At 40.1% G+C, this 13,380-nt stretch overlaps 1 protein-coding gene across 1 annotated transcript in view; it reads left to right on the forward strand.

The window, feature by feature from the left end:
- Positions 1–1,128: 1,128 nt before the first annotated feature.
- Positions 1,129–13,380, forward strand: part of LOC147319797 (uncharacterized) — a 12,455-nt gene continuing 203 nt past the window's right edge. Inside the window, exons 1-7 of the mRNA XM_086312559.1 lie at positions 1,129–1,255; positions 4,141–4,373; positions 5,894–6,199; positions 8,051–8,371; positions 11,153–11,254; positions 12,518–12,543; positions 12,860–13,380. The exon at positions 12,860–13,380 is cut by the window's right edge and continues 203 nt beyond it. Coding sequence (XP_086168685.1) covers positions 4,277–4,373; positions 5,894–6,199; positions 8,051–8,371; positions 11,153–11,254; positions 12,518–12,543; positions 12,860–12,925 — 918 coding nt within the window. The 5' untranslated portion in view covers positions 1,129–1,255; positions 4,141–4,276 and the 3' untranslated portion in view covers positions 12,926–13,380. The remainder of the gene's footprint in view (positions 1,256–4,140; positions 4,374–5,893; positions 6,200–8,050; positions 8,372–11,152; positions 11,255–12,517; positions 12,544–12,859) is intronic.

Consider the following 13,380-nt stretch of genomic DNA (forward strand, 5'->3'; position numbering starts at 1 on the left):
TGGTACTGTATGACCAAACTGCACCGGTGGAGCTCCCCTGATGGCAGACAAAGACCTGATGAAGAAGGGCCATGGAGCCTGTGATTACAGGTCTGATGAAGGTCTGATTGCAATAAAATGGTTTGACAAGAAATGTGTCAACCTCCTAAACAAGGCCTGTGGGGTTCATGGTTCTTTCATCGGTCAAAAGGTGGAGCAAAGAGTCCAATGCAAAGATCACCATCCCATGCCCATCACTCATCCCTGTGTATAATTATCATATGGGAGGAATTAAACTTTCTGGTATGCTATTACACCTGTATAAGACAAGTTATAAGTTACAAGTTAAGGAGATGGCATATCCCACTGTTCGGATACATCCTTGACTTGAATACCTGGTCTACAAGAGGGACTGTGCCCTGCTGGACCAGAAACTAATGGCTCTCAAAAGGTTTCCGCCTGGCTGTGTCTGAACCAAGTTAACAAGCCAGCATCTAGAGTTGGACAACCATGATCCAGCTCTTAAAGACCGCAGAATCAATGCTACACCCTAAGACCCCAAAGACAGAAACCACAAGCAGATGTGATTGATTTGCACTTTTTATTTTATTTTTTAAAAACAAAACTGATTTTGCAGAGTAGCATTCAATCAGAAGTGGCCTGAATGTGAGTGTTTTGTGCTGCAGCACATTTTTCACATTTGCAGATGAAAACTATGTATTTTGTTGTTTGATAGAATACTTTCCTTGGAAAACAGCAATGTTCACTGGCATGCTACTAGAAATAAACTGTATCCAATGGCCTGGACAGTTTTTGTTATTAATGTAATTATAATTTGGCCCTTTATTTGATTTTTTCAACTGTATTATCTAATGTACTTGTATTTGCATGACATTTCATACTTTTACCATAAAGGGACATCTCAGCCGTTTGGTTGAGATCAATATTTTAAAACTACAGAGTCTAATCAATAAAAATGTATTGATTGTGGTTATTACTCACCCAAATCAATATGAAATGCAAACAAAAAAGTTTTCCATTGCTTTTTTCTTGGTGAGGACATTAAAGGGTTATTCAGATTAAATCAGTAAAAACTGTTTATGGGAAATGTGATCGTTCTTTCCTGTTGCTTAGTCTGGTATTTCATACAGAACCAGGCCGAACCTGCCATCAGACCCTCTGAACAAGCCTCAGCACCAGACATGCAGCAGGATCAGCATGCAGTGGGTTCTTATCTGCAGCTTGAACACATGAAACTCTCAGCTGACATCAGCAGGTGACCTCACAGAAACAGCTGTTTGCAGCTTGTTGTCCGATGCGTGCCTTTCTCTGTGTGTTTTTATTCCTGCTGTTTATTATTTATATTTTATTCCTGCACAGCTGGTGTGGAGCGCCCACAATTCTGTAGTGCATGTACAATGACAGTAAAGGGCTGTTCTATTCTGTTCTAGTCTATTCTAATGTCACCTGAAGCTGATTGGCTGATTGGCCAGCAGTAAAAACATGCCACCACCACTGCTGATGGACGTGGGAACGAAGCTGAGCCGGGACCTCAGACCGACTCTGTAATGTTTTTCTCTTTAGCTCGGGGTCATAGGTCACGCTGACTGTTTGTGGTTGTGATTAACTGCACTCGGGCACTCACGCTGCAGTCTGAGGTCCCTCCTTTAAGACCCCCTTGAGGTCCTGGGTGCAAACAAAGCTGATCAAAAACAGTCAGTCTTTCTGGACTTTTTTTAAACACACTGTGCAGATAAATTTTCTTTTCTTTGCCAGACGGAAAACTTGCGTGTTTATTTTTGCTTGCCGAGCCCGTGCATCTATTCAGCTTTTTATTTTATTTTCAGTAAAAGACAGAGGGAGCTGCTCTGGTTTACAGCTGTTTAAAAAGGCTCTTTATGCTCGTTGCATTTATACTCTCCTCAGAAAACTACAAGTGGTGAAGACATAAAGCAATAATGAGCATATCTGGTGATAGACTTTAAACTTTTACTTTAAATTGTGAATGCAGAACTGGTACTCATGCACAGTGTTTCGCTTCCTCCCGTGTTCATTACAGGGAGTGCAGAATTATTAGGCAAGTTGTATTTTTGAGGAATAATTTTATTATTGAACAACAACCATGTTCTCAATGAACCCAAAAAACTCATTAATATCAAAGCTGAATGTTTTTGGAAGTAGTTTTTAGTTTGTTTTTAGTTTTAGCTATTTTAGGGGGATATCTGTGTGTGCAGGTGACTATTACTGTGCATAATTATTAGGCAACTTAACAAAAAACAAATATATACCCATTTCAATTATTTATTTTCACCAGTGACACCAATATAACATCTCCACATTCACAAATATACATTTCTGACATTCAAAAACAAAACAAAAACAAACCAGCGACCAATATAGCCACCTTTCTTTGCAAGGACACTCAAAAGCCTGCCATCCATGGATTCTGTCAGTGTTTTGATCTGTTCACCATCAACATTGCGTGCAGCAGCAACCACAGCCTCCCAGACACTGTTCAGAGAGGTGTACTGTTTTCCCTCCTTGTAAATCTCACATTTGATGATGGACCACAGGTTCTCAATGGGGTTCAGATCAGGTGAACAAGGAGGTCATGTCATTAGTTTTTCTTCTTTTATACCCTTTCTTGCAGCCACGCTGTGGAGTACTTGGACGCGTGTGATGGAGCATTGTCCTGCATGAAAATCATGTTTTTCTTGAAGGATGCAGACTTCTTCCTGTACCACTGCTTGAAGAAGGTGTCTTCCAGAAACTGGCAGTAGGACTGGGAGTTGAGCTTGACTCCATCCTCAGCCCGAAAAGGCCCCACAAGCTCATCTTTGATGATACCAGCCCAAACCAGTACTCCACCTCCACCTTGCTGGCGTCTGAGTGGGACTGGAGCTCTCTACCCTTTACCAATCCAGCCACGGGCCCATCCATCTGGCCCATCAAGACTCACTCTCATTTCATCAGTCCATAAAACCTTAGAAAAACCAGTCTTGAGATATTTCTTGGCCCAGTCTTGACGTTTCAGCTTGTGTGTCTTGTTCAGTGGTGGTCGTCTTTCAGCCTTTCTTACCTTGGCCATGTCTCTGAGTATTGCTCACCTTGTGCTTTTGGGCACTCCAGTGATGTTGCAGCTCTGAAATATGGCCAAACTGGTGGCAAGTGGCATCTTGGCAGCTGCACGCTTGACTTTTCTCAGTTCATGGGCAGTTATTTTGCGCCTTGGTTTTTCCACACGCTTCTTGCGACCCTGTTGACTATTTTGAATGAAACGCTTGATTGTTCAATGATCACGCTTCAGAAGCTTTGCAATTTTGAGACTGCTGCATCCCTCTGCAAGATATCTCACTATTTTTGACTTTTCTGAGCCTGTCAAGTCCTTCTTTTGACCCATTTTGCCAAAAGAAAGGACGTTGCCTAATAATTATGCACACCTGATATAGGGTGTTGATGTCATTAGACCACACCCCTTCTCATTACAGAGATGCACATCACCTAATATGCTTAATTGGTAGTAGGCTTTCGAGCCTATACAGCTTGGAGTAGGACAACATGCATGAAGAGGATGATGTGGACAAAATACTCATTTGCCTAATAATTCTGCACTCCCTGTAGAAATGAAACCTGCTCCAGAGGCCTGACAGAGACCTCTCCCACCGTCTCAGCTCCACACGCTGAAAACACTCAGAAGTTATTGATAACTCACAAATCACAAAAAACAGAAAGCTGAAAAATAAAGAAATGCACAAAGAAACGAGTGAGTAAATACAAAAATATGCAAGAACAGGTTAAAAAAATAAATGTATGGGAAAAACTAATTTTAAAAGATGTGACATAAACTAAAAACAAAATTAAAATCGAAAACATGATGGAAAATAGAAATGAAGTGAAAATAAAACTCAAAATAAAATTAAATAATCTTTACTTACAAAAGTGGAATCAATTATTTATCATTTAGTCATTAAAGTCGGTTTTTCTTTTTGTGGTTTATTAAATTCTTTATTTTACTTGACTGTATTATGTTCAGCTGTTATTACATTTAGAAAAATGTAAGCACATTTAAACTGTGTTAATTATGTTTAATGTTGAGCTCTTTTGTAAACTCCTTTGTGTCATTTCCATCCTGATTTATTATGTTGTTGTGTTCTTTTACAGGTTGTGTTTGAGCGACACTCCTGTGAGTCTTTCCAGCTTTGTGATGAATAAAGAACATCTTATACAGTGACATCACATCCTGTCATTGTGTGTGTGTGTCTGACGGTGGTGAAACTGCAGTGACCTGATTACTGTGATGACACTTCGCAGCACTGTCTCTCCTCAGTCCTGCAGAACGACTTTATTCCTGGCCAACATGAAGCTGCTGCCTCTCATCTGCCTCAGCGTCTCCGGTAAGTGTTTCTTTTTTACCGCTGCCGTCTTTCACATCCTGCAATAATCTATATAATCAATAATCATTTCCTGTAATGATTAGCTGCTTTAATATTCAGATCAAAGGCTGAGCCACATAAAATCATTTTACAAAATCTCAGTTTTTTAAAAATAAAGTTCCATTAAAAACATTTGTATGAGTTTTTTCTGATGAAAGTTTTTCTCTTTGGGGAAACTGGTGAAAGCCTAAACCTGACCACAGCTGGGCAAAAACATCTGGGGTCTGACAAAAACATCATTTTTACTTTATATGATAATGTCATCCTGTCCCACATTACCGTCTTTGACCATTTGTCTTGTTTTGCTTATGATGTGACTTATTTTATCTTTTAACTCGTTGTATGTACAACTCAGGCTCTTAATGAATATCATATTCTAGCCTATTTAAATGTTTAACTCAGCGCTGCTGGCACGGACGCTTTTTACATTATCCACAGAGATGCATTAGTATCGATCAGCACTGGCAGAGCTCACAGGACTCGTTGGGAACAAAACTTCACAAGCTCGACCCGAGTCTTCTTTCCATTTTCAAAAGCAGAAGCAGCCCAACTAATCAAAGTTGAGTTAACTTCAATAATTACTTCCTCCAAACCATCAACGTGTCTTTTAGACCCCATTCCTACAAAACTGCTCAAAGAAGTCCTGCCATTAATTAATTCTTCGATCTTAAATATGATCAACCTATCTCTAATAATCGGCTATGTACCACAGGCCTTCAAGCTGGCTGTAGTTAAACCTTTACTCAAAAAGCATCTCTAGACCCAGCAGTCTTAGCTAATTATAGGCCAATCTCCAACCTTCCTTTATATCAAACATCCTTGAAAGAGTAGTTGTCAAACAGCTAACAGATCATCTGCAGAGGAATGGTTTATTTGAAGAGTTTCAGTCAGGTTTCAGAGCTCAGCACAGCACAGAAACAGCTTTAGTGAAGGTTACAAATGATCTTCTTATGGCCTCTGACAGTGGACTCATCTCTGTGCTTGTCCTGCTAGACCTCAGTGCAGCGTTCGATACTGTTGACCATAATATCCTATTAGAGCGATTAGAACATGCTGTAGGTATTACAGGTACTGTGCTGCAGTGGTTTGTATCATATCTATCTAATAGACTCCAGTTTGTGCATGTAATAGAATAGAATAGAATAGAATAGAATAGAATAGAATAGAATAGAATAATCCTTTAACTGAATTTGGGAATTCGGTTGTAACAGCAGCAGAATAAAAGCACATTTACAAACAGAACAGAAACAATTTTAATAGAAAAAAATATTTGATTTACACGAGAAGCTAACATGGACAATTGTTACAAAAACAGAGTACTGTACTCGCTCACCATCACAATCGTTACACAAGTTTTTAAAGTATAAAACAAATATTATTACTTTAGTCCAGATAAACGGAAAAAAGAAGAAACCTGCTTTGAGGCCTTTGCATTTGCAGCTGAGTGAATCTGAGCAGTGATGAAATCTCTGTACTTACAGTCACCGCTGGAATACACCTGGTTCAGTCTCCTCCTCGTGTGACTGTGATGTCAGGGTCAAAGGTCAGCCTCAAATGTAACATCACTGGGACTGGTGAAACACATGGCTGCTCTCGAGTGACATGGCTCCATATCAGGCAGGTGAGCGGTCTCAGTGCCACTCCTTGGTTTAATTCTCGAGTTCAGAGCAGGCTCTGTCTGCTGGAAGTCCCCAGAGCCACCCAGCAGGACGCCGGCATGTACTTCTGTGTCTACATCGATGGGGTCACGCCAGTGCTGGGCAGCGGGACAACGGTGACGGTCACAGGTGAGTGGTGGTCTCTTTATAACACTTCCTGACTCACAAGTCAAACAGATATTTGCCTTGACCCACTGGGTTTTGGTTCTTCTTTTTATTATCCTAATAACAATAAATCTGTTACAAATTTTTTATATATTTAAACAATTTTAGCTTTTTAGGAACCAAGGAAACAGCTCAGCTCAGTGATAAAGTGATAATAGTTGAATAAGAAGGCAGCAGCAGAGCGCAATACTGAAAAATTCTTAGTTATTACCACTCTATTACTAAAGTAATAACCGGTAAATACACACATAATGTCATGGTAACAACAGCTGTTACAGCCGAGTGATGACACTCTTAAAGTTGTATAATTGGACAATAAGGGCCTGAAACCTGTGGTAACAATGGTTATCACGTTGTTACCACGGTAACATGGTTATTCAGCTCTAACCTCCAAGCATCCAAACATGCAGCCGCTCCTGCAGCAAGTAGCACTGAGCCAAGGAGGATATGTAAAGGTCAATGAGTGTGTGCAGCTGATCAGTTAGTTCATTTTTTTATTGATACCCAGACTGGATGATCCGTTAAATGTTTATCATCTGCAAACAGAATGTGACATAAGAAAGCCGCATTTAAGCCGAGTGTAAATGTAAATTCACAACAGGAACTAAGAGTTTTATGTGTGTAAGATCAGAACAACATAAAGCTGGCTCAGCGGTTCTTTTCATATATTAGAGAAACAGCTCTTTACTGCGTTGCTACCTCGTACTTAGAAACTTTCTTTATTAAAAAAACAAAAAACAAAACTGTGAAATTTTTTTACCTTTCATGTTCTCAGTTATCTGTACGGCTGTTACTTTGTTGCTTGTACACAACCAACAAAACGTGACAAGGCAGATTTATTGAAAGGCTTTGATGTAAAGTCAGCAGAAACATAAAATAGGATATTTTCACCTTGATATCAGCCCGCTGGTTTGAACTCGGCCGCTCACACCAAGATATTTTTGGAGGCCAAAACACCAAAAACGTGGGTGTCGTGTGAAATTATCGGCTCATGCTTGTATACAAGCTTGTAAGGCTGCATCACACAAACACAGATATCTGCTAGTTAGTGCTAAGTCAAACCCAAATAACACTGTGTTCACTAAAACTGGAGCACAGAGGCTTCTTGGATGGTCTATTAGTACAATTAACTGCACAGTAAACTGTATTATTTATCAGAAAATTGCAAAAGGCACCAACACCACACACAGTGTAAATGCCACATTTGGGGGTTTCTATAAGCAGAGACAAGAAGGGACTGAGGCGCATTAAAGTGGCCACAAAAGAGCTTTTTCAGGCAGAAGACAATCTTTGTAAAGCCAGACATGCGAGTGTGGTGACTGACTCACCTTGGTGGTAACTGGCTATGCAGTTAAAAAGAGAACCTAAATGCAGATAAAGCACGAATGACAACAACAACAAAATCATACGTTTCATGATGCTTACTGTGGATTTAAAGGTGCTGTTAAAAACACCAGACTAAATCCAGGACGTTCAAATAAGTTCAGTGAGGGTCTGAGGAAGAATAGAGCTCAGGGAAGCAACACACCGAGGGGCGACCGACAAGGAAACACAGGTGGGAACAATTAGAGTGGGTCAGACGAAAGGTGGCAGAGATAATGAACCAAAGCAATGTGCACGATAATATGAATTCTTTCAGAATAAAACAGGAAATGAAGAAAAAAATGAGATTTTTCAAGTGCCAATCGGCACAGAAAAAAATGATAACAAGAAAACATCTTTAAAATCGCAAAAAGACATGGAGAGGCTGCGATGATGATGCAGGGTCAGTTTTCTTTGAAATCATGACCATTAAGTTTCTCACCCTGTCCTCAGAATCAGAGCTCCACAGTCCTGCACTTGATCTCCTGGCTCCTTTACACGTCAACTCGCCCCTCCCCGTCCCGTTGATCTGCCTGGCGTCCGGGCTGAACGACACCGGTCGGGTCAAAGTCGACTGGGAGGTGGACTCTGAGGAGGATGTGCTTAAGGAACTCAGTCCCACAATCCTCCCTGACACCAGGGCGGGAGTCTTCAACTCGCAGGTTTATGTTCCTGCAGAAACCTGGTCTGCAGGTGTGAACGTGTCCTGTGTGCTGAGTGATGGAGAGCTGAGGATCAGGAAGACCATCAGCAGCAGGACAGATGAGGTCAAACGTAAGTCATTGTCTTTGGAACTCACACCAACACAATCTGAAGGCTTTTAGTGCTTCATTTATATTCCGGAAAAAACAAAAGGCAGCAGACACACAGCTCAAGTCTCAGTTATCTGGAAGTAACAATTATAATTAAATCAATCTGCAACATGTTTCAATCAGCAAGTTGTTCCGTGGTTGTGGTTCCAAGGTGTGTTTGTGTTAAACGCATACACCTCAGTATTGTAGCAACAATGTCATTATTATAAAAAGCCAGTTTATCTAGAGTTTAGGTTGGGATAATATTCACCCCCATGCACGTCTGCTTGGTTTGAGCATCAGTATGAAAATATCTCACACTTTAGTTTCTGCTTATTTAGCATGTGGCCAAAACAAAACCAACCCGCACTCTTGCTTCTAACCACACCTGTGACCTCTTTGATGCTAACCAGTCACCGTTTGTTTTTTAACTTGCTGAACTTTTAAAAATCCCTGCTCGCGCTTCCTGTTTCTATTTTTTTCATGTGTGTGTGAAAGCGTGTGCAGGACAAGCCAGCAAGTGTAAAGTTGTAAAGGTCAATAATGAAAGTCGAAAGACATCTGGAAACGTAGAGATTATTCTCTGACAACAGTGTGTGTTGATGTCATCTGTAAACAAAATGTGACGTGAAAGTTGCATTTAAGCAGACTGCAAATGTAAATATTAGTGCTGTCAATAGAAAAAAAAACAACGAATTAATCTCACAATTTTCCGTAATTAATCGCGATTAATCGCAATTACTTGATCAATAGCCTGGCTGCAATTACATTTTTTCAACTTTATATTTAAGCTTGTAACTGACATTTAGGCAATATAAGAGAGCGCAGCTTCTCTCCTGTGAAATGCAACTATTTAAAAAACCTATGTACTAATAGGTAAGTATGCACTAATATATAATATATATTAGTGCAGTCAAACTCTTAACATGTTTAATCAGACTCATCACAGGGTTACTGTGGATTAATTTTCATTAATCACGGTCAAATATAATTTTTATTCTATATTAATCGCATTTCATTTTGCATGAGCAAACAGACTCGAGAAAAAAGGGAAAATATACGAACTTAACGTGTTCATTGAACATCTTGAACATTCATGTTAACGATAAACTCTGTAAACATGTATCCTCTCTCTCTGTCACTCTTGGGGAGGCTTCAAGTCCTTGAAACGAGGAACCAAAGCTTGTAAAGCGCGTGTTCTCAGCGATATGAACACGTCTGCAGTTTGTTGCAATCCACTTGGCGTCAGTAAATATGTCCGAGGTCGACTTACTGAGCCCCGATGCTCCGTGAGTGGTTTGTCCAAGCTGGGTGACGCGTTAGCCAAAGTGCTAGCAGCATCCCCGACTAACGCATGCTTCGAGTCAATGTGATATTTTAAGCTGGAAGCGCTGGGGTCAAATTTCCTTCTTGCACAACGTGCATAAGACTTTATGTGGGTCGACTGTTCCGTCATGTTATTTTTTTAATACTCAAATTTCCCATCGAGAGGGCCGATGTGTGTTTATCACCTTCCATACTGAGCAGTGTTGCCAACTTAGCAATATTTAGCGAGTTTTCAGGCCCCTTAACGACTTTTTTTCTAAAAAGCAACTAGCGACAAATCTGGCGACTTTTTCTGGTGTTATTGGAGACTTATTTATGACGACTTTTTGACGTGAAAGAGCGTGTTGCTCTTACTCTCACCAAGCAGCGGTGCTGCCGTGGGCACCTCACCCGTGCCAAAGCGCTCACGGGCGGAGGACAGTCCTCCCCCAGCTGCAGGAGATGTTCACACCTGTGCGTCCAAACTGCAAATGAATCGCGCATGAGCGAAGCCGCTGCTCCGCACTGACTGTAACGCAGTCAGTTCTTTTACTGTTGTGTTGTTTTGGGGATCACAAGGTTTAAAACTACTTATAAACACACACACAAAGTAACTCCACCAGAGCGCCTATTTCGGGTCACTTTTGCCGGTCCAGGCCTGGATAAAGGAGCAGAGTTGGAATTTTGACATTAAAAAACAATAATTGCTAAAAGAAATTTAATTTGTAGTTCTAAATAAATTCTAAATGCATTTAGGACGTTTTTTACTCACTTTGTCTCTTCCACGATGTTATTTCTCTCTCCAACAACATAGGTTACAATTATATTAGCACGACCAATTATGCAAATTAGGTGATGACGTCATTTAGCGACTTCTAGCGACTTTTAGGACAGCCAATAGCGATTTTCCTTACTGAGGAGTTGGCAACACTGATACTGATTTGATTGGCTCAGCTGCCTGTCACTACCAGATCAACTGCCCGTTTGTGCGAAGGTAACTCTAAAACGGACATAGATGTAACGCTGTCTGTGAAGCTGGATTTAAGAAATAAGCGCTTAAAGTTTGGCACCATCTTCTGTCAGTACGGAGCATGACGTCATGTGGTTGGTTGGTTGCGGCTAACAGACCTACATTTGTTTGTTAGCTCACTAGGGAGAGAATTGATGACTCAGAGGACAATAACGACACGAAAACTAAAAGTTTGTAAGAGGGGATCACATTTGTGCAGCAACAATGAGCTTTATGTTAAGAAACAAGGATATTTTGTCCACTTACACTCTCTCGCTCTTTAGCAGTACTTGGCTGTTTGGCTAGCTGCAGTCAAATGGAAAAATCCAGCTGTTAGCCACAATGTTCGGGTTCGTTATGGTATCATTTGTCTTCTAAACTTGCTGAACTTTTAAAAATCCCTGCTCAAACTTCCTGTTTCTATTTGTTTTTTTTGTGTGTGTGTGAAAGCATCCAGTCAGTGTGTGTTTCTGACCTCCATCATTGGCACTGCATGTGCCGCCTTTTTTACCGCCACCGTGGCACTCTGCGCCCTGCTGTCGCGCCGACACAGTGAGTACGGCGTTTTTATGTTTTATGTATTTGCCGTCTTTTACTCATCTGAAGAATTTTGGTTTGAATCGCACAATTTGTGAGATATCAGCTGTAGCTGAGCAAACACATTAGCGAGCTTCACACTCCTGTTTGTTGGTGAACATATTCAAAAAAGTTTTCTAAGTAGAAATTAACAGTAGCTAATGTTTCCTGAGGTCTGTACCAGGATTTCACGAGGGCTAACCCTCGGTGTTCTGCACCATGAAGGGGGTCAACTTTTTACTGCTGACTGTCACCATGGTAACTTATGCTGCTACTTGTTGATATAGATTAGAGATTAACAAGTATGAAAGGAGCGCCATTATATGCTTTCTATACGAGAAGAAGCACACTACAGCTGATATCTTCAAAACTCACTTCAAAACAAACTTGTTGGATGAGTACACTGCCTTCCAAATCATTATGCAAATTGTATTTTAGTGTCATAAAGATTAAATTTGTTGTTTTTCAATTAAACTCATGGTGGCATTGTGTGTCAGGGCTCTTTGGATCATCAATCTCGGACACCTGGTATAATTAGTTTTCCAGGTGAGCCCAATTAAAGGAAAAACAAATAAATAAGGATGTTCCACATTATTAAGCAGACCAGCATTTTCAAGCAATATGACAAAGAAAAAGGATCTCTGCTGCTGAAAAGCCTGAAATAGTTGAATGCCTTGGACACACAATGAAAGCCTTAGATACTTAGTGTCAATACTTTGTAGAACCACCTTTTGCTGCAGTTCCAGCTGCCAGTCTTTTAGGGTCTGTCTCTACCAGCTTTGCACATCTACAGACTGAAATCTTTGCCCATTCTTCTTTGCAGAACAGCTCCAGCTCAGTCAGATTAGATGCGCAGCGTTTGTGAACAGCAGTTTTCAGATCAACTATGAAAACTGCTGATCAAAAACACGCTGTTTTCATTGGGAGGTTTGTTTAGTAAAATTCAAATTATAATCTAAAGGTTGATGACTCGAAGATTATGCTGACTGTCACTTGCATTGACTGTTTAGTAAAATCAGAGAAAAATATCATTTGCGTAATAACTGGAACGCGGTGTAAGTCCACAACTCCAGAAGAAAATGTTTGAAATGTTCTTTTGTAACGAGCAAAAAAAATCCCACACCCTAAAAACCTTGAATCGTGAGTTTTTGTGTTCGTGAAAAAATAATAACACATTTGATATTTTCAGAAAATGTGTAAAAATCCATGTTGAATATATGTTTTTTATTTTTTTTACAGAAAAAACGCCAAAGATCAGTGACGAGGTAACAGAGAGTTTACAGTGTGTTGTTGTTTTGCTATTTCTGGGTGTGACCACAGGGAGGGGGCGTGTCCTTACTGGATTTGTGGACATTAAATATTTACCCCGAAAAACCAAAGAATAAATGACAAATCTGTGTAACCGTTCCCTGCTGATTTTACAAACTTCTACTTAATGCTTAGTTACTTCTCACGAAAAGGAATAAAATGAAGAAGAGGCTCCTGCTAATAAGTGTATAAAACATAATTTAAATGTAGACTCGCCTGTCGCGTCACTAAATACAGACTCTGATTGCTTTTGACCTGATGATGTGTCCACAGACGTCTCCGGAGCTTCATTATGCTGCTCTGAGGTTTTCAGCTTCAGGTGGAAGAAACATCAGATGACTGAAGCTGCTGCGATTCGTCGAACACAGTTTTCACCGAGCCGAGGACGCAAAGAAATGCCAACAAATCTGATTGGCTGAAGATAGATAGATAGATAGATAGATAGATAGATAGATAGATAGATAGATAGATAGATAGATAGATATTGTATCGATCTGACTTTCTCTCTTTGCCAATTTTATCTGAATTTTTCCAATTCTAAAAAACCTCAAACTCTTCCATTTAAAATATGCAGATACTTAAAGAAAGCTGTTTGATGCAGTGACCACAGACAGAAGCTACGGAAGCAGAACCGTGTAATGTTTCTAACATGATGCTGACATTTTTAGTAAATCACTTTATTATGATTCTGAACTTTACAGCTGTAGATGTTCATATTACATCAAGTTCTTTTTACAGTGGAGCCAATTTGACTCATGTATTTGATTTAAAAAGTCAAATTTTACCTGTTTTTT

The sequence above is a fragment of the Aulonocara sp. 'chitande type north' Nkhata Bay genome, linkage group LG11, assembly GCF_057382095.1.
Source record: "Aulonocara sp. 'chitande type north' Nkhata Bay isolate Kocher_YH1m ecotype deep benthic linkage group LG11, A_spYH_male_GT1.1, whole genome shotgun sequence".
NCBI lineage: Eukaryota > Metazoa > Chordata > Actinopteri > Cichliformes > Cichlidae > Aulonocara > Aulonocara sp. 'chitande type north' Nkhata Bay.